Below are 27,342 nucleotides of genomic sequence, written 5' to 3'. Positions count from 1 at the left end.
GGTCTACAAAACCCACCCCACGACCCGCATTCCCAAGATCCCAAGGCCCACGACCCTCTGTCCGGTGCGCGTGTGTTATGTGTCCACTCATACCACTTTTCTTAAACAAATATTGCACTCAAGCCCCCAAATATAAAAAAAGGAAGTTGGTATTTTTTATTAATGTGGGACTTTTCCCCTTCTCAGGCCACGAAGCAGTAACAATACACTACAAGGAAGATCGAAGTGCCCCATCGAATGTGCGTTGAGCCGCTTCAAAAATACAAGGAGGACAAGTACGCAAAGCAAAATAGAGTTTAGAAACTCTAGTACACGCCCTAAGTAACAACAACTCACACTGAAGATTATTATTATTATTATTATTATTATTATTATTATTATTATTATTATTATTATTATTATTATTATTATTATTATTATTATTTTATCATCAAATGCTAATAAAGTCAATCAAAGTACAAAAAATTAGTGGGAAGTCGAGATACACTCTGGAACCCCACTCCTCTAGCTATAGCAAAGCTTATCCTGGTGAAAATATGAGCAGCAGCACGAGCCCCAAGGTCTTGAGTCCTAGAGAACTTCAGAACTCGCTTCAGCAACGCAACAACATCCTTATCCAGTTCCCCAGAGAAGAAAAGGAGAAAGGAAGAAAACCACAACCAATTGCCAGTGACTTGCTTCGTACTTGACCCGCTTTCGACTAGCCGTATCAGTAACAACCCGTCCCAGAACAAAGCCACACAACCCAGATTGTGTCAGAGAAGAAGATCCCGTCAAGTCAACACACACATTACGGCCCCGATCCCAAGAATAGAGTAACACATCTGCATGCGGAGAGCTTCGTCGTTCCCTTTAGACAAACCAATACCAACTTCTTTCCGTGCCGAAATCCCATAACTATAACAAACATCAACTAGGTATCACGAACGAAATTATGCGATGTTTAATACCACAACACCAGCACACGACACCGTATGATCACCGAAGATATCCCCGCAAAAACATGGGCAAGAAGAACATGGTGACGAAACAGAGAACAAAGGAACACCCATCCGGTAACACGTACAACTCACATAATTATATGTTGATCATGCACAATTTTACAACATGATAATTAGGGGTTCAAACGAGCCGAGCTGAGTACTACCATGTTCATGTTCAAGTTCATTCAATTTAAGCGAGCTCGATCCCGAACCCGAGCTTTCAACCGAGCTCTAAAATTTGTTCAAGCTCGGTTCGTTTAACATTCTTTGTGTTCGTGAACGGTTCATGAACGTGCCGTTTATTAACCGAGCCGAGTTCATAAACGAGCTTTTTTCTTAAATGGGCTTTTTTAAAGTTTAACCATTTGAAAACATGGTTTTGAATGTGCACTAATTTAGGCATTTAAATTCAAAATATCTTTACTATTTTGTTTGGTTGTTAAAATTAAAGTCAGAATACGATCTCTATCTATGATCATACAATTATGTATGGAAAATTTGATTATGAACACAAATAGATGAGCTTATGAACATAAATAACCGAGTTGTTCATGAACATAAATGAATTAGCAGACGTATGTTCATGTTCAAGCCCGTTTATTAAATGAGCTTCAATATTAGTTCAAGCTCGGCTCAATTATTAAATAAACGAACATGAACGAACATTAACCGAGCCCGAACCCGAACCCGAGTGGTTTATTGAGAGTCTCGGCTCATTTACACCCCTACCAATAATAAAAAGACCATTTTTATTTTGTCATTATTGTTGATGTCTTTTTACAATAAATCTTTGTTGCTTAATAAATATTATACCCAACAATGTTTTGAGAAAAAAACACAATTAATTGTGAAATGGGTCATGCTCATGCAGGGACATTTTGTTCGACATTTAATTTGCTGTAATTATCAATTTTATTACGATGGACAAGACAATACAGGCATTACAGCAACATTGACTCATTTGTTGAGAAGCTCTTTTCATATTGGTACTCCGTTTGTAATAACATACTCCGTACAAGAATTGAGCTAGGAGTTTAGCTGCGGCCGATTATACAAAATTATATTATGGGTAAAAAGTTCAGTACCATTACTTTAATTTATTACTGGCTAAAAAATAAGCCATTTGAGTGATGATTGTAAAACTTGATGTTTGTCTAGCTTATCCAAGAATTATGCTAGTTTGCAAAACAATTTTCAAAAGTAACTAGATTTGATTTCTGTTAGAATAAGCAGCTTGCTAAAACCACTCATTATATTTACTACCCAATATTATGTGGGTGTATGACTGTATGGTGTATCTATTTCCCTATACACCCGGATAGCCCCTCGTGTGTACCTATTTCTATATATACTCGGGTGTATAGTAGACTTGGAGCATAACCAAACGAGGGAGATCATGAGCGCCACAGGATCAAACTACTCCGGAAATGCCACTCATATATTGCAACTGTAAGGGTTCGTTGACCTACATATTACCAGCAAGTTACAGAAACCAAAAAAAAATATCATCTCTAGATGACATAAGTAAATGTTTATCCAGATATGTTTCTGTCATTTGGAGAGCCAGTATATAATTAGGAACAAAGTACAGGCCGCGATGACTGCAGACAGAATCAGTGTATCTCTTGACCGCTTTCTTTTGATTGAACCTGCACAATAACATCAAAAAATAAAACCCTGAATCAACCATTCAATCAATGTTCTTTTCTTTCTGATATGTTTGCAGTAAAATAAGTTTTGCTCTAACCAAACAAAAAAGTATGAAGAATAATGTATTTGTACCAAGTAGACCACGAATGACAGGAAATTTCTCGCTTAAAACCTTCACTTTTCCTCCAACATCACCAAACAACGCCCTCTGAGAACCCAAGACCGATCTTGTAGCCTGAGCTTGATTTATTACCTCATCTATCTGCAAAGTCGCAAAAACATTAGAAGATCTACAGGATGTGGCAGATCCGGACAAAAAATACACAAGAGATACGCAGTAACTTTAATGGCGGCAAGCACTCAATTTTACAGAGACAAAATCCTAAACTATAGTGAGACCCGCCCTTGTCTGGGCCGTCCCTGTGTGAAAGTGAAAGGAAATTTGTTTAGCTTCCAGTAGGCCGCTCACAGCCTCGTTTCAGAAAAATAGTCAATGCTGTTGATGGATATAGCAGATTACATATAGCAATCAGAGTTTGATAAAATTGACAGATGATGGGGACTATGAAATTTGTCAAGATTATGAAATGCATAAAACAGTAATTGTGATTTGAGATCAGAGCAATCAGAGTTTAATAAAGTTGATAGATGATGGGGACTATTAACTTTGTCATGAAGTGCAAGAATGAGAGATGAAAGAGCAGACGACTAACTCAAGGCAATAAAGGAGAAGATGCAGAAAAAAGAAGAAAAAACACAACTGTCAAGAACCGTTGAAATTTAAAATATTGATAAAATCACTACACTTATCACTCCACTATTTGAGTACTCTGTATGACAGAGTTAAATGTTAAATCCATAGTGTGGCTAACGTTACTCTGCGGACACTGATTTTGTTTTTTGATGCAAACTGTTACTATGTGGACACTATTGTTCCTAATGATTCGGGTTTTGTCGCCAAGAGTTGCCGATTAGTGGCTTGTCTTCAACTTTCTATTACAAGGACTTAAGCATACAACCTGGACAATCTGAACCATAAGCGAGGAAACATAAGAGTTTTTAATTACGATTCACAAAATTCTCAACTTCCAAGCCAGTGTTTTACTATGCCTTCCTCCCCTTATGACTGAAATGACAATAATATTGCGCACTCCTATCCATTATTAACAGTTGCATAGCTGCTCCTCTACAATTAATCCTTGAAAAGTGAATGATAGTATGGCACATAGTGTCCCCAAATCTAAAGCAGGGTATCTTTTATCACAATAAGATCAGAGGTTTTCAGTCAGTCCATGCAAAAGTTTCATATCTGGGAGTTCCTTGGACTGGTTGGAAAAATGTTTAGGTCCATAATTCAAATTAATTCGTCTCTTCTAGTTGTCATGAGAAATTCAAAAGGGTAAGGAAAATGATAAGAAATGACATTTATCTAAGTTGCAGGATTTGGAAATGCACTCTACAACCATGCTTCTCTTTCTTTCATAATTCTCGCTTAGCACCCCATTTTCCTTGCCTGGTAGGGCTACAGCCTTCATAAATAACAAAAGCCCTCAATCCAACACGTTGGGATATGTCAGTTTTCTTGAATGCAAATAATGAGGTCCTGCCATTCTAGTAGATAGCATGATTATAGAAATTCATTCACTCCTTATCCAGTCCTCACACAGAGTCACACCTATACTTTATTACTTGATCCAGAATGCCGACCCTATCCAAATCTAAGCAACAATGTCACAAGTTGGAACCTCAATATGTTACAAAATGAACACAAACGGATATGGAGCTTCCAATGTCCTCAACTACCCATGAAATATTAGGCATGACTCCAATTTACAAATATACTCTTGTCAAAATCCAGCATGACCAATTGACAACTAAACAATTCATCAAGGAATAGACATTAACATGCAGCATTTCATGTCCTTGTACAGGAATATACAAGGTATTATCTTGTAATAAATGAGCAAATGTGCATGATATTCATGTTTTGGTATCTTCCATGATTTTTAAATAAAACAACTTCTTCTGGTGTCTGCATAGTCGACCAAATTCTATTTTGTTTCCAATTTTCTTATTTTTATTTACAGTCAATTTTTACTTAAATAATTTTCGATTTGATGAGTTAGCATTTATAGATTTGGTATTTGGGAAGTTATTTCAAAATATTGAAGAAACTATGGTAAAGAATTATTGCAAAAGGGTTTTAAGAACAGCTTGCTACTGTCTTCAAAAGGGTTTTAAGAACAGCTTGCTACTGTCTTAAAAGTTGAGAAGCTTACATGAGATATGCTTCCGTGAATTGCACCTCTTTCTCTTAGCAGATGCCCCTTTGGTGACATAGTCCCCGATGCCTGCATGAACGTAGATATAGAAATATGATCAATGATGCAAAATCAAGTTATGAACTAACAATCATGAATCATCAATACTGCTCACCTTGTACTCACTAATATCATCTCTCACTGAACTAAGGAGCTCCGCATGTTCCCTCATCGAACTTATATTTCCTTTGATACGCCTGAATTCCTAAAAGCAGAAAAAAGTGTGAATGGAGCCTATGATAGTCATAAAGACAAAAGACCATAGTATAAGCCTCGCCACATAGAAACTAGAAACCGGCTCTGTTTAAATAAAGAAAAGGAACCACTAGATGATAACAGGAGTTACAGACAGGAAGATAACAAACAAGATTTCAGAATCAAAGTAAAAAATATTCCACGGTGCTCTGTGGCTGACCAGTGAACACAATTTCAAAGAATAACACAGAAAAAGGCAAGTATATTTATGACGTGTTTGGACAGCAATGGTGGAGGGGAAGGGGAGAGAAGGGGGAGGGCAGGGAGACGTGGCTGGCGTTTACCCTCCTAATCTTTCCAACTTTGGAAATTTTGGTTTATTGAAAGGGAAAGGAAATCGGTTGCTTCCAATTTCCAGATAAAGGAAAATGAATACACTACTCTCGCTCCCCTTCCCTTCTCTTCAAATCAGGCTATATAGGTGTACTAAGAATTAAAAATCAGGTGAAGGCCAACACTGAGGAACATAATTCGTATATTGTAGTTTCTTTGATGGAAACATGGATGTTATTTCAGGATGAGATACTTCATAAGCCAAACCATGTTTTATATCCACATGTTCTAGGAGGCCCTACCAATTCAACGTTCGCAAAAGAAATCCATGTCAATAACTTTTAGCCTTCATAATAGACAACTAGCCAGAAAATTTAAAAATAAAAAAAATCTATGCATGCATGTAGCAGAGAACAAAAGTACCTGGGTAAACTCATGAAGTATGTCTCTGTGTCTTGCAAGTTTTTGAGTAACTGATGTAGTGGGAGCCGCAGATGCAGCACATCTGCCCATTGAATCATTTATGTCTACTAACTTCTCAAGTGAAGACTGAATTTCCATTTCCATAGACTTCCATGACCTGCTGGAACTCACTGTTGGTGATCCAGTATCCGCATAACCTAATTCCATGACACTATGCTCAGAAAACAGGGGGAGCTGCCATGAATGCTACATTAGAAGAGATTTTGGAATGCGAGCAAATAGCATGCACGTGTGCACATTAGAGTTGTTGTAGTGGAAAGTCTATTTATTTTCCTGATTCCAAGCCCAAGACATGGCAAGTGAGCTTAAGGTACAGTTGCCTGCAAAATTTTTGGAAGGATGACTGCTTCTGGCCACAGACGGATTTGCTAGCCACATTTGTTAATTTTATGCTATGTTCATGCTATTAGCCTATTAGGCAATAATCCTTTACTTCTGATAGTCGATTAAAAAATTCAGATCTGTCCTCCAGGAGAGATTATTTGGAAACACGGGGTTTATGTTAAAAAGAACAAAGGCCAAAGAAGCAGCAACGGAGTTAAGAAGGCAGTTTTGCGATGCAAGGACAGGAATTCGGGTTAATTGTACATTCAAAGAAGGTTGAATTAGAGAAGGGTGCGAAAAACTTGAAGAGAGTAGACAGACAAAAGATGTATCTAAGCAATCCTTGATGATCAAAAGGTTTCATCTACTTTCCAGAAGTAAGAGCAACAACAGTGGGGGGCTCTTAAGTAGCTCTTAAGGAGAAAGAAAAATTAAGAGCTAGCTCTTAGGTGAGAAATGGGAGACTCTTAATTAGAGTTTGTAAGAGAAAATTTTGAAATAAGACTTCATCATTATCATTAACATTAACATTACCCCATTGCCTCAAGGAGGCTCCCGCAAGAAGCGGGGTAAGGGGGTCGGTAAGGGGGTAAGCGGGGTAAGGGAGAGAGATTAAGAGGTCATCAAAATAAGAGTCTCCCTTATTCATGCTCTAAGTATCAATATCCATCATAGCCAGACTCCTTCAGCAATTATAAGAGGCGTCATTGCAAGTACTATCACATGATATCACAACTCTGTTAACTGTTATGTAGTTGTAAATGTAAACCCCAATCTCAAGTACAGTTTTATATAACTGCAAAGGTCAAAACAAATTTAACATGTGAAATAAATTTGATTCATTGAGGCAGTCACAACCTAGCTAGATGTTTATATCCGTATTAGTTATGCACCTGACTACCTAAGAGAAATGTGAAATTGTGAATGTATACAAGGCTCTAGTTGGTGCTTATTTATTCATAAGAGTTTAAGAACCTTTCACTAGATGACATGTAACAACAAAAATGTTATTATCATGAGCTCAATGGACCCTATTGCAACTAGATTCATTCGGCAAATGTACATTGGGCACTTGGAATGAGTGGGTGAACCTCATGAGGCTATAATTGCAGTGTTTAGATAGTTCCTATGAAAATTAAGTGTAAGCTGATTCCCTCCTTTGAAAGATAAAGGACCGGAGAGACAGATGTTTAAAATCTTTATGCAAAAAGACACACAATGTATCGTCATTCCAGCATAGCAAATAACCCATAGCATGCAAATCAAAGTTTACTAATGATTCTCCGGCTTTGTGAAAAAAAATCTTCATTACAACATAACAAAGCCACATCCAAACCATTTGGCGCCTTCCTCAAACTGACATTTTCCAGTATTATTGTAGGAGTAGTTCAATCAAACATTTAGATCTTACTCCACAATCCAACCAACATAAATCATTCGTAGTTATACACTTTTGATTCACATTTGAATCAAATCAGCATTCATCAATAAGAGCACTTCACCCACATTCTATGCACCTTATTCCCCAAAAACTCAACTCCCATTCAGACCTTCAACCGCCTCAACAGGCACAGATGCCAAGATTTCACATAGTAGGCAAACAAATTAGAATCCATACCAATCCATCCACATAAATCTTATCCTACTACACTCGAAATCGATCAAGTTACCACAGATCACTACCTTTGTTCTTCTAATAAAACCTCAGTGCCCACAAATCCAACTAAGCTAAAGGTTAAATCCATGATCTACACCCAATTACCCATATAATAAAACAATAACAATGCCATTCTATAGAAATCATGTTAACAATTCAACAACATTAACCTAATTAATCAACATCTAAAATCAAATTAAAGATCCACAAATTCAACACAATGTAGACCCATTAACACCCAATTTTCAATTAATCAAATCAAGATGAATAATATACACAAAACGAAGATTAACAAAAAATTAAAAAGTACCTTGTGTGAAACGGGCACCAAGCTTAGCATAAGAAGATAGCTTAACATCAAGATCACCTTCAATCTTCCGGGCTTCTTTCCGGAGCTCTTCCCACCCGGATTCCTGTAACTCCAAACTCAGATCAGACATCCTACCCGCCCGACCCGGATACAGCCCACCCAACTAAATTTGCGAATTCTGCAATTTTCTTGACTACTTTGATTGCATTGAGTGAGTTGGTGTTGTTGGGTGTTTCTTAATTTTTGTAATTTAATGGGGTTATTTCATGGAAATTCTTATTTTCCAGTTTCAGTACTATGTGATCTAGTGATGTATCATCAACTGGAAAAAAATGGAGGAGAGAGAAAACACAGGATCTAAAGCTTACTGGTTGAGTTTTGTTTACAAAGAGGCTTGTTGGTCTAGCCGTCTCGACACTCGAGGGTTAGCCTATAGGGTTAGCCTATAGCCTATAGCCTATAGCCGAACGTACACATTTAATCATCCAATAACCAGATTTCGTCCTACTAAATATTCAATATGCTTAATATGTGAGTTTAACAAAAATATTGAGTTAATATATTTTCGATTATTGATACGGCGATTTGACTAAATATTACCAAAATCGTCTAATAACGTCATATTCTATATCCTATTTTTTATTTCCATACATAAACAGTTTGTACCCGTAAATGAATAAATTATATATGTTTTTTATGTAAGGATTTTTGGCGGGAAAATTTTGCACCAGTAAATGAAATACATGTGTCTTTTTTTTAGTATAATGTAATCCGTAATACATTCATCGGCAACTTTTGTGTAAGACCGCCTTACCGGAAAGACCACTTTTGTAGCTTAACTAATTGGTTCAATTTCTTAACTAATTGGTTACATTACTTAATTAATTGATTCAATTGCTTAACTGATTAATTTCTTTGCTTAACTAATTGGTTTCAGTGCTTAACTAATTAGTCCAAATGCTTAACTAATTGGTTCCATTGCTTAACTTATATGATACCAAGGTGGTCTTTTGTGTAAAAACGCCTTATAGAAAAGTTTGTATACATTCATATACTACCTTCATTCTTAAATATTAGTCCCTTTTTGATATTTTCATCTGTTTCAACTCAACATTTAAATGTAAATATCTCCCCTAAAGAAACATAAAAATTTGATATTGTTAAACTACACATTGAGACGAACAAAACAAGATCTCACACGAATATATTTTAAAATATGTGTTCTTTTCAATTGTGAGTGACAAGAGCCCAAAAAAGACTAATATTCAAGAACATGGGGAGTATTAATTTTTACTCTCTTTTACACATATATACAAAATAAATCTTATCATATACGGAGTACGGAGTAATAAAGTGGCTGGATTTTCAAATTATCAAAAAAATAGTACTCCTTACCTTAACGGTCAAAGTGGTGTGTTGGCAAAAGCGAAAGTTAAAGTAGTACAACTATTTCTAAATGGAGGAAGTATATATTTTTGGAATATCAACTTTTTATAATTTGTAAGCGTGTAGAATTAGATATGTTCACGTTTTAAGTTGTGCATTGGAAATCGCGAAAACTCAAATGGGACAATCTTTTAGGGACGGAGAAAGTATTAATTATTACTAGGGGTGTTCAATTTCGGATATCGAATCCGTTCCGATCCGATATTTCGGATATCCAAAACTTTCGGATCGGGAAAATGTGATCTGAATCCGATTCAAAATTAAAGTTTCGAATATCCTATCCGAAAATACGAAATGATCCGAATTACAAAAAAAGTATTCACGTTTTACATAAATTTTTTCGGATATGCGATCCGAAATATCTGAAACCTTGAAATCTGATCGGATATCCGAAAATTTGGTTCGGATAACCGGATTTTTCTATTAATTTTTTAAAATTTTTATGAAATATTTTGGATATTTCGGATATCCGAAATGGAAAAAAAGTTGATCCGAATCCGATCCAAAAATCCGACTTTTTGTTCGGATATCAGATCCAAATCGGATCGGATCATCGGATTTTCGGATTGGATATTTTTGCACACCTCTAGTTATTACTCCATTCGTCTTTGAAGTATTGCCCTATATTTAATTTTTATATGTCCCTATTTGTTTGCTCTTTATCTTAATTATTATTGTAATTTTCCCCACTTGCTCACTTTCTCTATTTCTCTTCAAAAACCCTCTTTACCAACCAATGTACATATTTTACACCCAAATGTGAATAAAGTGAAGTTTCTCGGTAGGGTTATTTTCTATGGTTGACGGGATTACTAATTTTTCTTAAATTAGACACGATGAGAAAAATTCAAACTAAACCAGATCATGACCAGATAAAACCAAAAAAGCAAAAGCACTTGTAGATAACATTTAGACTAAAACAGGTCAAAAAATTTCAAATAAGACCAAATTAGAAATTAGAAAAATCAGAACAGGTGAAGAGTACATAGCTTATATTCTGATCGAATATGTAACTGAGATTACAAATTTGTTCAATAATATTGGTTTTAAATATTCAAAACTACAGTATATAAATAGCATTTTTAGCAAGTATTCCGTATGTTGGTAATTTTGAATTTTATGTCCATTCTCATACCAAAATTCGCATTATATCTCATGTAGTTAAGCATTTCAATGGATTTTTAATAAACAATTTACTTTCAGTTTCACTAACATCACTACAAGAAATTGTACTATTAACGACGGGAAATCCCGTCGCTAAAGGTCAATAATTGTTGATTAACGACGGGATTTTCCGTCGCGAACCCGTCATAAAAAGGGGACGTCGTTAATGAAAAATCCCGTCGTAAAAGACATTTGCGACGGTTGTTCCCGTCTTTGTTGGGTTGTTATCCCCGTCGCAAAAGCCCTTTTACAACGAGATTTTTACCCGTCGTTATTAGGTTGTCATACAAATTTTTGTAGTGCATGGTCACAAAATATAAAATTTTATAATAGCAACAAATACTACGAAAGTACGGAGTATGTAATTTCATGACCACTTTACGTATGGTCATTTGTTAAAGTCAAGGGAAACAAAGGTCATTACATTAGCCAATGAAGCTAAATAGCTAATTAATATTGACTTAGTAATAAAATGAAAGCTAATATAAAAAATAAAGTATAATTAATTATTATTTTAAAAAAAAAAATTCAATTCTCATTTCTCCAATGTCAACTTGGTTGATTTTTATTCTTCTCAATCTCCCTTAAACTCCACCCCTCCAAAAAATACTATCAAAATATTGATAAAGATATATGCCGATGAATTTATTATTCTTCAATACCCTCCAAATATAATTATATGGAGCAGTTATGTACGAAGTATAATGTTTGACATTTCATCACCTTTTTTATAATAATAATAATAATTGTTAGATTAATTATGTGATAGAGTGAAATTTTACAGCGGGTCGTCTAAAGAATGTTTGCGTAGAGTTATGTCATACTCCCTCCGTATATTTTTAAGAGATACACTTGTATTTTCCGGCCATATTTTTTTAAGAGATACACTTGCCATTTTTGGTAACTTATCAACCCCACCACCTAATTAAATAATATATCTACTACACTTTATGACCCACTATCCAATTAAAAAATAATTTTACAACTACACCCACCCCACCCTCACCTCCACTTGTTCAAAAGGACATGGTCCCCAATGTATTTATTTATTAAAATATCTACCTCAATCCCACCTCTTTTATTCTTCTTAGACCCGTGCCCAACCAAATGTATCTCTTAATAAAATACGAAGGGAGTACTCCTTATTTTCTAACTATGAATGGAATCAAGTACGTACGTCATTACCAATTTGGAGAAAGAGAAATAAATGAAATAATACGGAGTAGTAGTAGAAAAGTAGTAGTAGCAAATACGGAGTTCGTTTTCTAAGATGATGCTAAAGAGTACAATTTGGGCAGGTACGGCACGTACTTGTTTGACAACATCATCGGTATCGAAATTAAATTAACAAAACAAATTAGTCCATAGGATGGACAAAGTTAATATAAATAATAATCTTTATAAAAATAATTAAATTATATAATATAAATATGTTTTGGGTAGAAAAGTTTTTGTTGTATGAATGAGACTCAACTCACAAAAACAAAACAAATTATGATTCCCATAACAAAAAAAAAAAAAAAAAAAGACAAATGAAAGAAAAGATTCAAACGTGTGATCTACCTTAATTACACGGACTTGTATATTAACCACTAAAACCAACACTTCATTGGTTAATCAGTTGCTCACACAATGGTTGAAGGTTGGTTAAAAGGAGCTTTCGAAGTGCTTATCTATATATGGTGTTTTGGAACCTTATGCAACTAGAAGATAATTATCACTTAAAAATTAAAAAGATGCAAATGGGTTATCTAATTATCTTCAATAATGAAAAACAGATAAGAGCATCGAATAGTAGGTGATAAACAAAGTGTAGTGATCAATTTGATAAGCATTGAAGCTTATAAAACCATTATCTATTTGCATTTGTTAGCATCTTTGACGATACTTTGATAAGCCACATCTCCACAAAGTACAATAATAATATTAATTCGAGTAGTTCCTTTGTCTTCAATTGAGCTGGTGAAATATAATGTTGTTAAATAGTGCAATCCACGTTCGATTTACTGGGCATCCAATATAATGGTACATGCGGAGTAGTTTTATGGGCACTCACATAATTATAAAGAAGTCTGAAACGACTGAATGAGTTAGATTTGCGAGAAATTATCTCACTTACATTTTGCGAGATAAATAACAAATAATAAATTCATAGTTGTAGTACTTATATAGTACGAAGTACTACCAATTGCCTGTTGGTTCAGTGGTGATTGAGGCTGAACTTGGTAGGGAGAACTCGTGTTCGATCCCCCGCAACAACAACTGGAAGGGCACTGGAACCTATCCACCCATAACTCGCCCCGAATTCGGATTACCCCTAAGGATAAACCGGGTGCTAACACCAAAAAAAAAATAGTACGAATTGGTACTTCATATGTTTCTAAAAAATGTTGAAAGTAGCTAATCTTAAAATGAGTTGTCGATTTCTAGTGATATTGTCTTGAACAAGATCATTACTTTGATTTATGGGACAAATTAAGAAAATTACAAATTGCTTATGACAATTAGGGAAGTCAATGGGGCGGGGCGGGGCGGGGCGGATGCGGATGTAGGTCCCTTCATCCTCATCCCCACCTAAAATTTTCATCCCCATTCCCGCACCATCACCCATTGCGGGTACAAAATTCATCCCCATCCCCGCCCCAACGGGTGTAAGCTAAAATCCATCCCCGCCTCGCCACCCAACTGGGTATCCATCGCCGTCTTATCCCCGCTTCATACCCGCCTAATTTTTCTTATTTAGCAAACATTTGCCATATATACGGAGTAATCAAAGTTAAATATAGAAAAAAACACCTTATGACTAAAGTAACCTATATAATCGGAAAAAATACTCGTCATAACAAAAAAATCCAAACAAAAAACATAAAAGTCTCACCTAAATTAATATTATCACCTAAAGATGCAAATAAATCCAAACTCACCCCATCACCCATGGCAGGTATGAAGCGGGGCGAGTGGGGATGGGGCGGGGCGGGCGGGGATGGGGCGGGTTCAATACAAAATCCACACCCGCCCCATCACCCATGGCGGGTACGATTTTTATGCCCATCCCGACCCCATCACCCGCCAAACCTACCTCCATCTCCGCCTACTTGGGGCGGATGCGGGGCGAGTCTCCCGCGAAACCCGCCCCACTGACATCCCTAATGACAATCCTGAAATGGAATCAGAGTATCAGACTTTACCGGAAAAGATAAAGATGACATTTGCATAGAACACATTGTGGGTGAAACAATATTGCCCAAGTTTATTGTGATGTTTTTATACGTACAAAATTACTCCTAAAACAAGAAATAAGAAATCAATTAAGAATAACTCAATAATTCCACAATAAATTACTACTCCGTATGTGATTGTCTAATATTGTACGACTTCATACAACCGGGTTTATGTGTATTATAACCGGTTTACCGGTTGTACTTTACAAGGTACAACCTGTGAGGGGGTCGAAAAAACACGAGGCTAATGCGTGACCTCGTCCCTCGTGGGTGTGACGCTTCTTTTTTATTCAATCAAGTGTAATTGGATTTCCTGTGAGTTTACACCCAATTGACTAGTAATATAGGAGTCGCCATTCAGTTTTTAACAACAATGAGAAAAACTGACAAAATCCGGTTACCGTGACATAAAGGGAGTGCAATTATGTTTGACCACGACGGCCGTAGGTTCCCTTGTGATCCCTGGTGTGGGGATCTCTCAACATACACCCGCAAGGTAGAGATTGAGGGTTCGGGGCACTGTAACTACCGAGAGGAGTACCTCGCTCGTTGATAACTCCAGAGGCAGGATATCCTTACTAGCTCAGCATAAATAATTGAAGGGACATGCGTTAACTATTAAACTAATCTGAGTTGATTTTAGCAATATGCAACATATAATACTAGATCGATCGCGATTATCTGATTTAGATAGCATTAAGGGACCTCGCATGATAATCCAATTTCCCAAAAATATTATATTTGTTAGGCGTGATAGAACAATCTGATTTAGTTAGTTTAACAGTTCATAAAAAGGGCGAGGAAAGCAATTAAATCATCGAAAAGGGACACATTACGACACACCCTTGAGAGGTGCGTCACGGTTCTCAGAAAACTAACCAATTTGACTTTGCTATTTCTCCTTTTTATTTAACGAATCTCAAATTATGGGACAGGATACGTTCTGTTCGATTTATGGATCGATTGCGACAGAACGCGTGAACAATTTCGCAGCGTGAGGCTTAGGCTAAGGGTTGGAGTCAATACTCAGAATATGAATTGTGTGTTGTCCTTTCACGTCGAATTTGGGGTTGTATTTATAGGGAAGAGTTCGTGGAAAGATAGAATTGCAGAGTTCTAATCCACAAAGAATTAGGAAAAAACACGTACCCAGGTATTTTCAGCGCCCAGGCCTGGGCGCCGAAGATTTCGGCGCCCAGAGCCAGGCGTTGAAAATAGGGTCTGGGCTGTTTTCTTAGTCAGATTCGGATTCCTGAAATCCGTAGTGTTTGAGACTTAATCGAGTCTTTTAGTGCGTATCAATTTCATGACGGAATGCGTCTGGGCCCGTTACGAACTCTAGGCTCGTTAGGATTTTAATTAATACGTAACTCTTATTTCCGAATCATATTAGAAATAGGATTCGCGCAGTTTTCTATCTCATTTAGGATTTACGTTGGAGTGCAACACCTAATTCTGACAGGTTTCTATCTTTTATGACTTGCCACTTTTAGAAGCTACCCTTTACGGCAGTTACTATTTTTAGCAGGTTTCCATAAATAGCAGGTTTCTATAAATAGCAGGTTTCCATAAATAGCAGGTTTCGGGTGAAATGAAAAGGGGAATTGAGATTCGTTATTTTATAGGAGATGCGTTGTCAAGTGGAGATTTATGCTTTCATCATCGAACCTTCCCCTTTCGGGAATGAGGACAAAAGTAGGTGTCTACACAACCGATAATTTTATTTATTTATTTAATTTTATACCCGAAATAATCACGCACCAATTTTTTTTAATTATTATTGTTCCGGTAGCGGACTTGGAACAGGAAAGGGATGACTGACTTCCGACTGAGGTTGCTGACTGGATCCTGCACAGTAAAACCGTTAACTAGCCTCGGGGGTGATCCGAGAATTACCCATCCGATGCCTAAGTCAGATTATGCTGATAGCTCTGTAATAAATGCTTATTAGAATTATTGGGGTGGAATTGCGTACCTTTGGCATTGATGGGGGTCCGTATATATAGGCGGGTTACTTGTACGGAGGACCCGGGTTATTACCCGTTGGTTCCGGATCCTCTCTATCGGCTCTGATAGATAGATGATGTCAGAGCAATGCCGGCTGGGATTGTAAACCCTGGATACCAACTGCACCCTTGGTGCTTCTTGTGAGTATATGTCTATGTTACAGCTATTATGGGATGTCCTACCGGTATGCCGGTAGGGCTTCCCGTACAACTAGCCCCCTCAAAGTGACTACAGCTGGCTTTTACAGTCTGTAGTTGCTCTGATAAAGAAAAAAGCGAAAAGCGGGGGTAAACCCCCTATACAACTAGCCCCCTTGGGGACGATCAACACCCCACGGGTGTGATTGTTCTGAAGATGGCTGGTTGCAATGCGGTTTTGAGCTCAATACTTGTTTTGATGTCACGACTAGCCCCCATTAGGACAAGGATTGATCACTTGATGTGGATAGTTTTCTGTAGGCCGGCTGTCCATGTCTGTGCTTGATTCTCTTGGCTGACTGTCATCTTTGATTTCTTTGAATGACCAGCCCCCTTGGGTCTTTTAGGCTGACTAGCCCCCTTGACTTTTTAGGCTGACTAGCCCCCTTGACTTCTTTAGGCTGACTAGCCCCCTTGGGTCTTTTAGGCTGACTAGCCCCCTTGACTTTTTAGGCTGACTGGCCCCCTTGACTTTTTAGGCTGACTAGCCCCCTTGATTTTTTAGGCCGACTAGCCCCCTTGACTGACACGTGGCGACGGTTCATTTTTCCTTATACGCGTGGCGGGAGATTTGAAAAGTGTTTTGGACACGTGTCGGCCATCCGGCAAATGTGGGGAGTTGTGATATTTTCAACCGCCCAGATCTGCTTCCTGTCGTTTCAACTTCTTTTCGTTTCTTTAAGTAACCGCTTTCTTCCTTTCTCTTCATTTCCGTTCTCTCTCATTTGTCTTTGCGATTTTTCTTGCGCTACCAATTTGCTCTCTTTCTCTCTCTTCTTTTCTGATTTGCGCCCGTCTCTTCCTGCCGTACTTTTTCAGTTGGGGTTTGGTTGTCTCTCTTGGTAAGTTTCGAACTTGGTCTGGTTTGTTAGGTTGTCCGGTGTTTTATTAGGGTTTGGTTGTCTGACTTTCTCGTGTTGTTCTTTCAGTTGGGTTATTTGAGGGACTTTGCAGCTGTTGAGAGTAAATTTCGTTGTGAATTTCCAGAATTAGGTACGGTTTCTGGCCTTAATTACTCTTTTTGTCGGGTGTTTCTGTTTTTGTTTGCATGCGTTTTGAGTGGGGGTGGCCAAAACATGACTGGTAGGGTTGGGGTTGATAATGTTATAAACCTCTCAGACACAAGTAGCGATTCTGGCATAGAGTTAAATATGGACGGGAATACTGCCGGTAGTAATGTTAAGAATACTTGATAGGCTGTCGTACACCCGTCAAAAATAAAATCCTAGCGAAACCTCCTAACAATGCAGTAGGGTAAGCAGGGTCGAATCCACAGAGAGATGGCTATTTTAATCTAGCTTTCAAGGTATGGCGAAACTAACAATGTCACGAAATTTAGGATTAAATGTTTAAACTAAAATAAATAGAAAAATAAACTAAAAGATCTAGGGCAACGGTTCACCATGTTCATAGTTCAAAATCAATCAAAACATCATCAACAACTCAAATATTCAAATTATCTAGAGCACAAGTTAATCCTACGGTCGGGTCTTAACACTCTCAATTCAACATATGCAGTACGATCGCTAACATAATCAGAATTGCTACTTGTAGGTAAGCCTCTAAAATTCGATCTTTCGATTCTAAATTCTATTAGCATGATTTAATCAAACAATTGATCAGATTGCAAAGATTAACAATATAAACCTAATCAACTAGAAATATCAACGAATAACAAACCATCAACAATAATAATAAGGATTCATAATATAAACATGGATTCCCAAACCCTAGAAAGCAAACTACTCAATCATGAAACGAACAATGAAAATCAAATCTAAGAATGAAAACATAATTAAAAGCAATAAATAAAATAAAAAGGAAAATCAATAATACCTCAAAGAATTACATTAATGGAGTTTGTAGAAAAACTATAGTTCATGAAAAAGAAAATAGAGAAAAAAGAACGTGAATTAGAAATCTAGGAGAATTGAAACCTAAAGGAAAAATAAAGCATGAGGGAAATAAATTAATTCCCTTAAGTATTTATAGTTTCTCTTTTCTAAAATAAAATAAATAAATAAATGTGAAAATAAAAAATAAAAGTCGTCGATGATTGGTCGATGGAGCGATGATGTGGCAGCCAAACCCGAGCACGAGCCGCGCACACGGGAAGATAGATGGCGAGGCATGGGCAGCGAGGGATCTCGCGCACCATCCCTCGCTGGCATCATGATGAGCGACTAGCAAGAAGGTAGAGCAGCGAGGGAGCTAGCGAGCCATCCCTCGCTGCCCTGCGCGTGTGTGTAGCAAGCTAAGCGACGAAGCTATAGGCAGCGAGGGAGCTAGCGAGCCATCCCTCGCTGGCCTAGTGAAGTGCAGCAAGAAAAGACGACGAGCAACGAGGCAGCGAGGGAGCTAGCGAGCCATCCCTCGCTGGCCTAGTGAGATGCATAGCAGGCCAAGGCGACGAGCAACGAGGCAGCGAGGGAGCTAGCGAGCCATCCCTCGCTGGCCTAGTGAGATGCATAGCAGGCCAAGGCGACGAGCAACGAGGCAGCGAGGGAGCTAGCGAGCCATCCCTCGCTGGCCTAGTGAAGCAAGCAACTATGAAGCGATGAGGCACGACGATAGATGTAGCGAGCCTACGATAAATGTCTTGCGAGCCAACGAGGGATCTTGCGAGCCAACGAGGGATCTTGCGAGCTATGCACAAGCGATACATCGAGTTAATCATCCCCGGAAAACTCAATTCTCCGATCAAACACTTCGTCTCCGACTCAAACCATCCGGTGATCATTCGTTCCACCTCCAAACACTCCGAAAGCACCCAAATGATTGTAAAATCACCTGAAATATCAAAGAAAACACAAACGGAGCGTAATAGAGTACAATAACGACGACTTATGCAATTATGACTCTAAATGCAACTAAAATGAGACGAATGCCTAGAAATGCAACCTAAATGAGCCTAGAATACCCTATATAAATATGATTCATCAAATTCCCCCAAGCTAAACTGTTGCTTGTCCCCAAGCAACACTAGACCGAAAACAGAGAAATGAGACGCACATGACTTTCATTGAACCTGAACAAACCTACTCAACTCTCGGGCAAACAATCAAACAAAGTTATTAAGACAGAAATTTAGCTCGGATACAAATAGAACCACAAAGCATCATGATCCACAATTGAAACAACCAAGCTTAGCCACAAACCGTTCTCAATCAAGCTAGTCTTCGCCGCATACTTTGTAGAATATGAATATATGATGCAACGCGGGGTAAGATGACAACAGCAAGAAACAATTTTCGCTTATTCACAAAACAAACATGCCGATCAAGAGGTCTTTATAGTAAGCTTGTAACGGGGCTAGGTGGAAAGGAAGGGTAGGATATAATTTGGGAAAAAGTGAGAGTAAGGTCCAACTGGGGAGCAAATGTGAACAATATGCGTCGGCGTGATAATGCCGAAAATCCAACTCCATCAAACCATGAAACCCGAACAATCAACCAAGTTATAACCAAGGGAAAAACATAATATAATGTCAATGATCTTTCTTCATTCCCTTTTCCTGCTTACAAACTACATACAAAAACGAAAAACATGTTTTTCTATTATTTTTCTTTGATTTTTCTCTTCTTTTTTTTTCTTTTTTTTTCTATATTTTTTTTCTTTTTTTTCCTTTTTTTTTATGAAAAATGAAACTAAATAATGAAATCGAAAGTACATAACTGTTACAAGCTTTGGTGCCAACAATAATATGCACCATCTCCAAACCACATATCCAACCATAGCCTCGAACCACGAACTATTGGCTTAGTATGCCAATCAGTCAACATCAATGAAACCATTACGAACACCGAAGCTCCCCCAAGCTAGACTCGGGACAAGTAACCAACGGGGCTAATAGGGCTCAATTATGTGGAGTTAAAAGAATAAAAGGACAAGGCTACAACATGGGTATGAAAGGCAGGAACTGATGTTTCTAAATTCGTCTGAAGGTTTCCTAAGAGAATGGCCTCTGTCATACGCGGCATGCGTGAGTTGCAACTAAAGTACTAATGAATCTCAAGCCAAAATCATACGATAACAAGTCACATCAATCACACAAACACATAGTAAGGTGACCTACAAGGTAATTGGCTAGCTATTCTTGACGCGAGACCAACATCTTACCGCGTACCATTCAATTGTTTCACACAATGCTAAGCAGTTATCAATGTATAGCACAACCGATTGAATTTCGAAATCATATCTAAGTTCAAAAGAAGCTCAAGAGAGTCAAATAAAGCCCGAACACGGTTTGAAAGTCGAATGCAGGACACAAAGGCGCACGAATGAAAAATGAAATGCAACTAGAATGAAACATTAATATTAAGAAAGCAATACATTTTTTCGTTGTACGTAAACTCCCACCCCTAGTGAGTGGTACAAAGCGCACAACACCTATTAAACAATAAAACTAGACTAAAGTGCAACTAACATGCGCAAACTGATGATGACAAATATCCTCCCCCAATCTAAACAACACATTGTCCTCAATGTGAACAAAGAGGATGCAAAAAACAACAAGAGAATAGGGGAGAAAGACAACTCACAAACAAGGAGCTTAGCACCAAAGGTTTTTGACGCCACTGCCACGATGTAGTAATGAAACTAGCCAAGAAACCTAACAATGCTTGTACCTAGAGAGATATTTCATCACTTAAGCACACATTAGGTGGTTAGTCATAAAAAAGGAATTAAAACAGTAAAACAGGTTGCCTCCCGGTAAGCGCTGATTTTTAAGGTCCCGCACGACCCTACTCAAATTGTTAATCAGAAGAATCCAACGCCTTGAGTAGTTTATCAAATGCCCTTGCAAACATATCATTGAGCACTACATATGGCTTGAGTAAAACCATATTCATCCTCTCAAATAGGGTATTAGATAAATAAGCAGAAAAACCAAAATCAAAAGAAAAAGAATCAGAAGAAGAAGAAGAAAAAGAAAAAGAAAAAGAAAAAGAAAAAGAAAAAGGAGAATATATACAACTTCCCTCTAATTGCTCCTCAGGCAATGTAAACGTTTTAGAATGAGCATCAAGGTCAGCAAGGTCAAATGTATCATGGAATGGAGACCTATTGATAAAGTGCGAAAGACTTAACATGGGGGATGTAGGAAAAAGATCAAGCCTCCTCGAGAACGGGACGTAGGCGGGAGGAGATATAGGGTCAACATTAATGCTTTTACCTATAATTCCACCCTCGTGTACAAACTCGTCACTAAAATCGTCAACCAAAAGTTTCGCAACCAACGGTTTCTCAACCATCGATTCTACAACCATTAGTGATTCTTCATCCTCTAAAGTCTCCGTTATATCCAACTTTTCCTCATCAGTACCAAAAGTCAAACGATAACCTTCCTCTAATGAACTAACATTCTCAACAAATCCACCATCATCATCATCATTATAAAGGATTTTCATGTCACAATAAGATGGTTCGAGTTGGAAATTTTGCATATCAAATCGAAGGAAAGGGTCGACAATACTAACATATGACTCGTTATAGGGACAAAGAGAAGTATCATGGTCATGACAATGACAATAAGAACAATAATATGGGGGAGGGGTGTGAGTTTGAGGAATAGGAAAAGAGAAATTTTGCAGAGTAGGTTCAACAAACATTGTCGTCTCCCACTCATATGTATCCCTAGCTAATTGCTCAATCAAATCCCAACACTCTTCTGGAGTCTTCTCCACAAATATATAACTACTCATGGAATCCAACACCAATCTTGTATCTTCATTCAATCCCTCATAAATCACCATACATAGTTCCCATTGTTCAAAAAGATGATTTGGACCAAGAAAATCTCCGAGCCTATAATAATATCTCCAAAACACTTCATTCTCAAATTGAGGAAAACAAATAGAAGCCATTTTTTTTAAAAAAAAAGTAATTTTATACACAAACCGAAAAAATATATACAATGTAGCCTCACCAAAGATAAAAGCTAAAAAGAAAAATAAAACCGTCTCCCCGGCAACGGCGCCAAAATTTGATAGGCTGTCGTACACCCGTCAAAAATAAAATCCTAGCGAAACCTCCTAACAATGCAGTAGGGTAAGCAGGGTCGAATCCACAGAGAGATGGCTATTTTAATCTAGCTTTCAAGGTATGGCGAAACTAACAATGTCACGAAATTTAGGATTAAATGTTTAAACTAAAATAAATAGAAAAATAAACTAAAAGATCTAGGGCAACGGTTCACCATGTTCATAGTTCAAAATCAATCAAAACATCATCAACAACTCAAATATTCAAATTATCTAGAGCACAAGTTAATCCTACGGTCGGGTCTTAACACTCTCAATTCAACATATGCAGTACGATCGCTAACATAATCAGAATTGCTACTTGTAGGTAAGCCTCTAAAATTCGATCTTTCGATTCTAAATTCTATTAGCATGATTTAATCAAACAATTGATCAGATTGCAAAGATTAACAATATAAACCTAATCAACTAGAAATATCAACGAATAACAAACCATCAACAATAATAATAAGGATTCATAATATAAACATGGATTCCCAAACCCTAGAAAGCAAACTACTCAATCATGAAACGAACAATGAAAATCAAATCTAAGAATGAAAACATAATTAAAAGCAATAAATAAAATAAAAAGGAAAATCAATAATACCTCAAAGAATTACATTAATGGAGTTTGTAGAAAAACTATAGTTCATGAAAAAGAAAATAGAGAAAAAAGAACGTGAATTAGAAATCTAGGAGAATTGAAACCTAAAGGAAAAATAAAGCATGAGGGAAATAAATTAATTCCCTTAAGTATTTATAGTTTCTCTTTTCTAAAATAAAATAAATAAATAAATGTGAAAATAAAAAATAAAAGTCGTCGATGATTGGTCGATGGAGCGATGATGTGGCAGCCAAACCCGAGCACGAGCCGCGCACACGGGAAGATAGATGGCGAGGCATGGGCAGCGAGGGATCTCGCGCACCATCCCTCGCTGGCATCATGATGAGCGACTAGCAAGAAGGTAGAGCAGCGAGGGAGCTAGCGAGCCATCCCTCGCTGCCCTGCGCGTGTGTGTAGCAAGCTAAGCGACGAAGCTATAGGCAGCGAGGGAGCTAGCGAGCCATCCCTCGCTGGCCTAGTGAAGTGCAGCAAGAAAAGACGACGAGCAACGAGGCAGCGAGGGAGCTAGCGAGCCATCCCTCGCTGGCCTAGTGAGATGCATAGCAGGCCAAGGCGACGAGCAACGAGGCAGCGAGGGAGCTAGCGAGCCATCCCTCGCTGGCCTAGTGAGATGCATAGCAGGCCAAGGCGACGAGCAACGAGGCAGCGAGGGAGCTAGCGAGCCATCCCTCGCTGGCCTAGTGAAGCAAGCAACTATGAAGCGATGAGGCACGACGATAGATGTAGCGAGCCTACGATAAATGTCTTGCGAGCCAACGAGGGATCTTGCGAGCCAACGAGGGATCTTGCGAGCTATGCACAAGCGATACATCGAGTTAATCATCCCCGAAAAACTCAATTCTCCGATCAAACACTTCGTCTCCGACTCAAACCATCCGGTGATCATTCGTTCCACCTCCAAACACTCCGAAAGCACCCAAATGATTGTAAAATCACCTGAAATATCAAAGAAAACACAAACGGAGCGTAATAGAGTACAATAACGACGACTTATGCAATTATGACTCTAAATGCAACTAAAATGAGACGAATGCCTAGAAATGCAACCTAAATGAGCCTAGAATACCCTATATAAATATGATTCATCAATACTGGGTGGGGGATAAAATCAAACACGCTGCCTCCTTTTGCGTAGTTCATGGGTGGGAATCCTGTTACCGGCCCTTTTATACCCATGACTGCGGCTTAGTTTACTCGCTCACAACAGTTACATGGCCTGCGGACACGAATGGAGAGAGAACTTAGGCCGAATGAGCATAACGTGCCAGCTGGGGAGCCGATTTTAGACGTAGATCCGATTTCGGTTAGGTACCATTTGCGGGATTACCGGGAATTTACTCAGCCTGGCGGCTCTGGTCTTGGGGAGTACGGTACTAACATCGGCAATATATATGTTTTAGGGCCATGCCGTCAGACGCGGAATCGTCTAAAAGTAATCGGCGGGCCGGGAAGGAGCCTGCCGTCCACGATGCGGGTGAGGCTAATTCTGCCGGTAGTGGTGATGTGCCTTCTGTTGTGGGCAAAATTACCGTGCCTTCGTGTACCAATGAGGACGTGACACATGGCACGTATTGCGCCCCCTAAAGCAGAAATCATACGAAGTCTACTCCGAGGCATGGGTATTAATCTAGGTATCTACAGTGTATGTATTTAAGTGTGTATAAATGTATGTATAAAACCTATACCTGCAAAGGGGCTTAATTAGTATGTATCCCAAGTGAATGACTAAGCACAATAGGCCCAAACAGCCCACTATTGCCAAAAGAGGCCAAAGAATTGTAAGGAGAAAGGACACGTGTCCTCCTCCCATTCCCCAGCCAATCATGTAAGGGGAATATTAGGTCATTCCCCCAAAAACCTAGTACTATAAATATTCCCACTTCCCTAGAAAAAAGGGTCACAATCAATACATTCTAGAGCAATTACTGCTCTGCCTTCTCTCTACTTTCTCTCTCTATAAAAATACAATCTTGTTTAATCTGTAAAAGTTACCAAGAAACCTCCCAGGTATCTCACCGGAAAAACCCCACAACATTTGGCGCCGTCTGTGGGGAGGTACAGTAACATGGAAGATCAACGACAGGACAACGATGCTGGGCGGCCTACACGCGTAGAGCGGCCACCCCTCGAAAGAGAAATGCCGACTGAACATCATACGCCGGCCACAAGAATCACTGAAGATGCCGCACGTACATTTGCGGCCGGGCACACCCCTCGTCACACTGCCGAGGTAGAGGTGCTCAGCGAGGAGGACGACCAGGCCAATCGCACCCCTCCTGGAGGACACCTGGATCCTCGGGTGGATACGGTAATAGAGGAGAACCCTGATATGCCTGTCTCTGTGGGTGCTCTTCGGGCTATTTTGGCCGAGTTCCAAGCTGATGTAGGGAAGACAGTTAATGCTGAGGTACAGAAGAGTATGCTGATTTACACCACTGCTGTGGCTGCAAATCATGAGAGGCCGGCAAGCAATAGGCCAACACTTTCTTTACGCCCCCCAAATGTCTGGACCAGGCTGACAGGCGAGGACCTAAGGAGACAGCCGCCAACAAGTCAGCCAAATCAGACCATGTCTTACCTACCACGCCGAATGCCACGGCGGCTGGTCGGAGAAACGTCCCGAGGACGTGAGCAGCCACGCGCAGAGCAGTTGCCCGACTCTGAGTCGGAACTTTCTGACACCGGGTCAACCCCCGTCATGCCGGATAGACCTCTCCCTCATCCAACTTATACGCATCTGAGCCAGGCACGTCCAGGGGCCACCCGTCCAACCCGTCAAACTCGCGGACGCGAGTCCTCCCTGCGGCTACCTTACTCCAGGCGTCAAGACCCTGTATATCACATTCAGGAGGGGGTGTCCAACATGGCATTAGGGCACACCACCCCTTTTGCAGACTCTATCATGAGAGCCCCGAGGGAACCCAAAGTCAAGCCGCCCAACATTGATGCTTACGATGGTACCACAGATCCGGACATGCACCTCTTGGTTTACCGGCATCACATGTATGTCCAAGGAACAACTGACTCAACTTGGTGTAAGTATTTCCCGGGCACACTCAAAGGAGTAGCCTCTAAGTGGTTCGAGAGACTTCCAGCCGGAACTATTCGCTCTTTTTCGGAGCTCGAGCTATTGTTCTCTACTCGGTTCATGGCTCACAAGGAAGAGAAGAAGACGAGCATGCATCTGAGTAGGATTCAGCAAGGGAAGGACGAGTCCCTGAGGAGTTATGTGAAGAGATTCAATCTAGAGGCAGGGCAAATTCCGGATTTGCCAGATGGTGTTGCATTCGATAACTTCATTCGAGGGCTTAAAAAGGGCTCTTTCAAGTTTGATCTGGTAAAGAAAAGCGTCCGAACAATGGCAGAAGTGCTGGATGAGGCGGAGGCCTTCATTCATGCAACAGAGATTTGCAGCGTCCCGAAAGACCCCAGAGGAAGTGATAACGCCGAGCTAGCGGCAAAAAAGGAGAAATTTGAAAAAAAGAACCGGCCTAACGGGACGTGGGCTATTGCAAAAGAATCAGACAGGGCCCCCGGAGCGGCAGGTCAGAAACGGCCCAGAACTTATGATCGGGAGCGTTTCGAGTATAACACAGACATGTACACAATCCTGATGGACGTCGGGTCCAAATATGACATTGATCGTCCATTTCCCATGAAGTCACCACCAGAAAGTAGGGACCCCAAACTGTACTGTCACTTTCACAGTGACATTGGGCATGACACCAATGAATGTAAGAGCTTGAAAAGGGCATTGGATGGCCTAGCCACCAAGGGGTTCTTAAAAAGTTATATCAGCAGGAACACGGGAGGTTCTGGCAAACCCTTCTACAAGAAAAACAAATCCCCCCCCTCGGAGGAAGATGGGAATCGTACCGACCCGGAGTGCGTGGCAGTCATCTCAGGAGGATTGGCCGCCGGCGGGCCGACCATGAGGGGCCAGAAGGATTATGCCAAGCGACTGGGACAAGTGATGCTGTCCGGCAAGGCCACAGTTGACCTGTTTCCAAAAGTTGAAATCGGCGAGGCCGACCGTGGGAAAATCTCCACCCCGCATGACGATCCTTTGGTAATTGAGTTAAAAGTAGCTAACCTAAGGGTTAGGCGTATTTTGGTTGATACAGGAAGTTCGTCGGACATAATTAGTCTAGAGTGCTTGAATCGGCTGCAACATGATCCCTCAAAAATTGAGAAAATCCACTATCCCATTATAGGCTTCGGAGGTAGTGTCATCCACCCAGTCGGCATAATTACCCTTCCTCTGAGGATGGGAAATAAAAAGGAATCTCGGCAAATGGATGTCCGTTTTCTCATAGTGAAAGATCTGACGGCATATAACATCATCTTGGGGCGTCCCACGTTGAACAGGGCAAAGGCTGTCATTGTGACTCATCTGATGC

The 27,342-nt window shown here is 39.4% G+C and overlaps 1 protein-coding gene across 2 annotated transcripts; it reads right to left on the bottom strand.

Annotated features, from left to right (window-relative positions):
- Window positions 1–2,400: 2,400 nt before the first annotated feature.
- Window positions 2,401–8,659, bottom strand: LOC110778807 (Golgi SNAP receptor complex member 1-2). 2 transcript variants are annotated; one of them, XM_021983360.2, is made up of 6 exons: window positions 8,257–8,659; window positions 5,906–6,139; window positions 5,070–5,159; window positions 4,913–4,984; window positions 2,766–2,895; window positions 2,401–2,632 (listed from the first exon to the last, which is right to left on the bottom strand). In XM_021983360.2, exons 1-6 carry the CDS (start codon window positions 8,302–8,304, stop codon window positions 2,535–2,537), a joined length of 672 nt encoding a protein of 223 aa, XP_021839052.1. In that variant the 5' UTR covers window positions 8,305–8,659; the 3' UTR covers window positions 2,401–2,534. The 2 variants fall into 2 exon arrangements, with proteins under 2 accessions (XP_021839052.1, XP_021839051.1); XM_021983359.2 differs by having other exon boundaries at window positions 5,906–6,102; window positions 8,257–8,655.
- Window positions 8,660–27,342: the final 18,683 nt, after the last annotated feature.

Source organism: Spinacia oleracea, chromosome 2 (genome assembly GCF_020520425.1).
Source record: "Spinacia oleracea cultivar Varoflay chromosome 2, BTI_SOV_V1, whole genome shotgun sequence".
Taxonomy (NCBI): Eukaryota; Viridiplantae; Streptophyta; class Magnoliopsida; order Caryophyllales; family Amaranthaceae; genus Spinacia; species Spinacia oleracea.
This window is presented reverse-complemented; position numbering and strand designations above follow the sequence as displayed.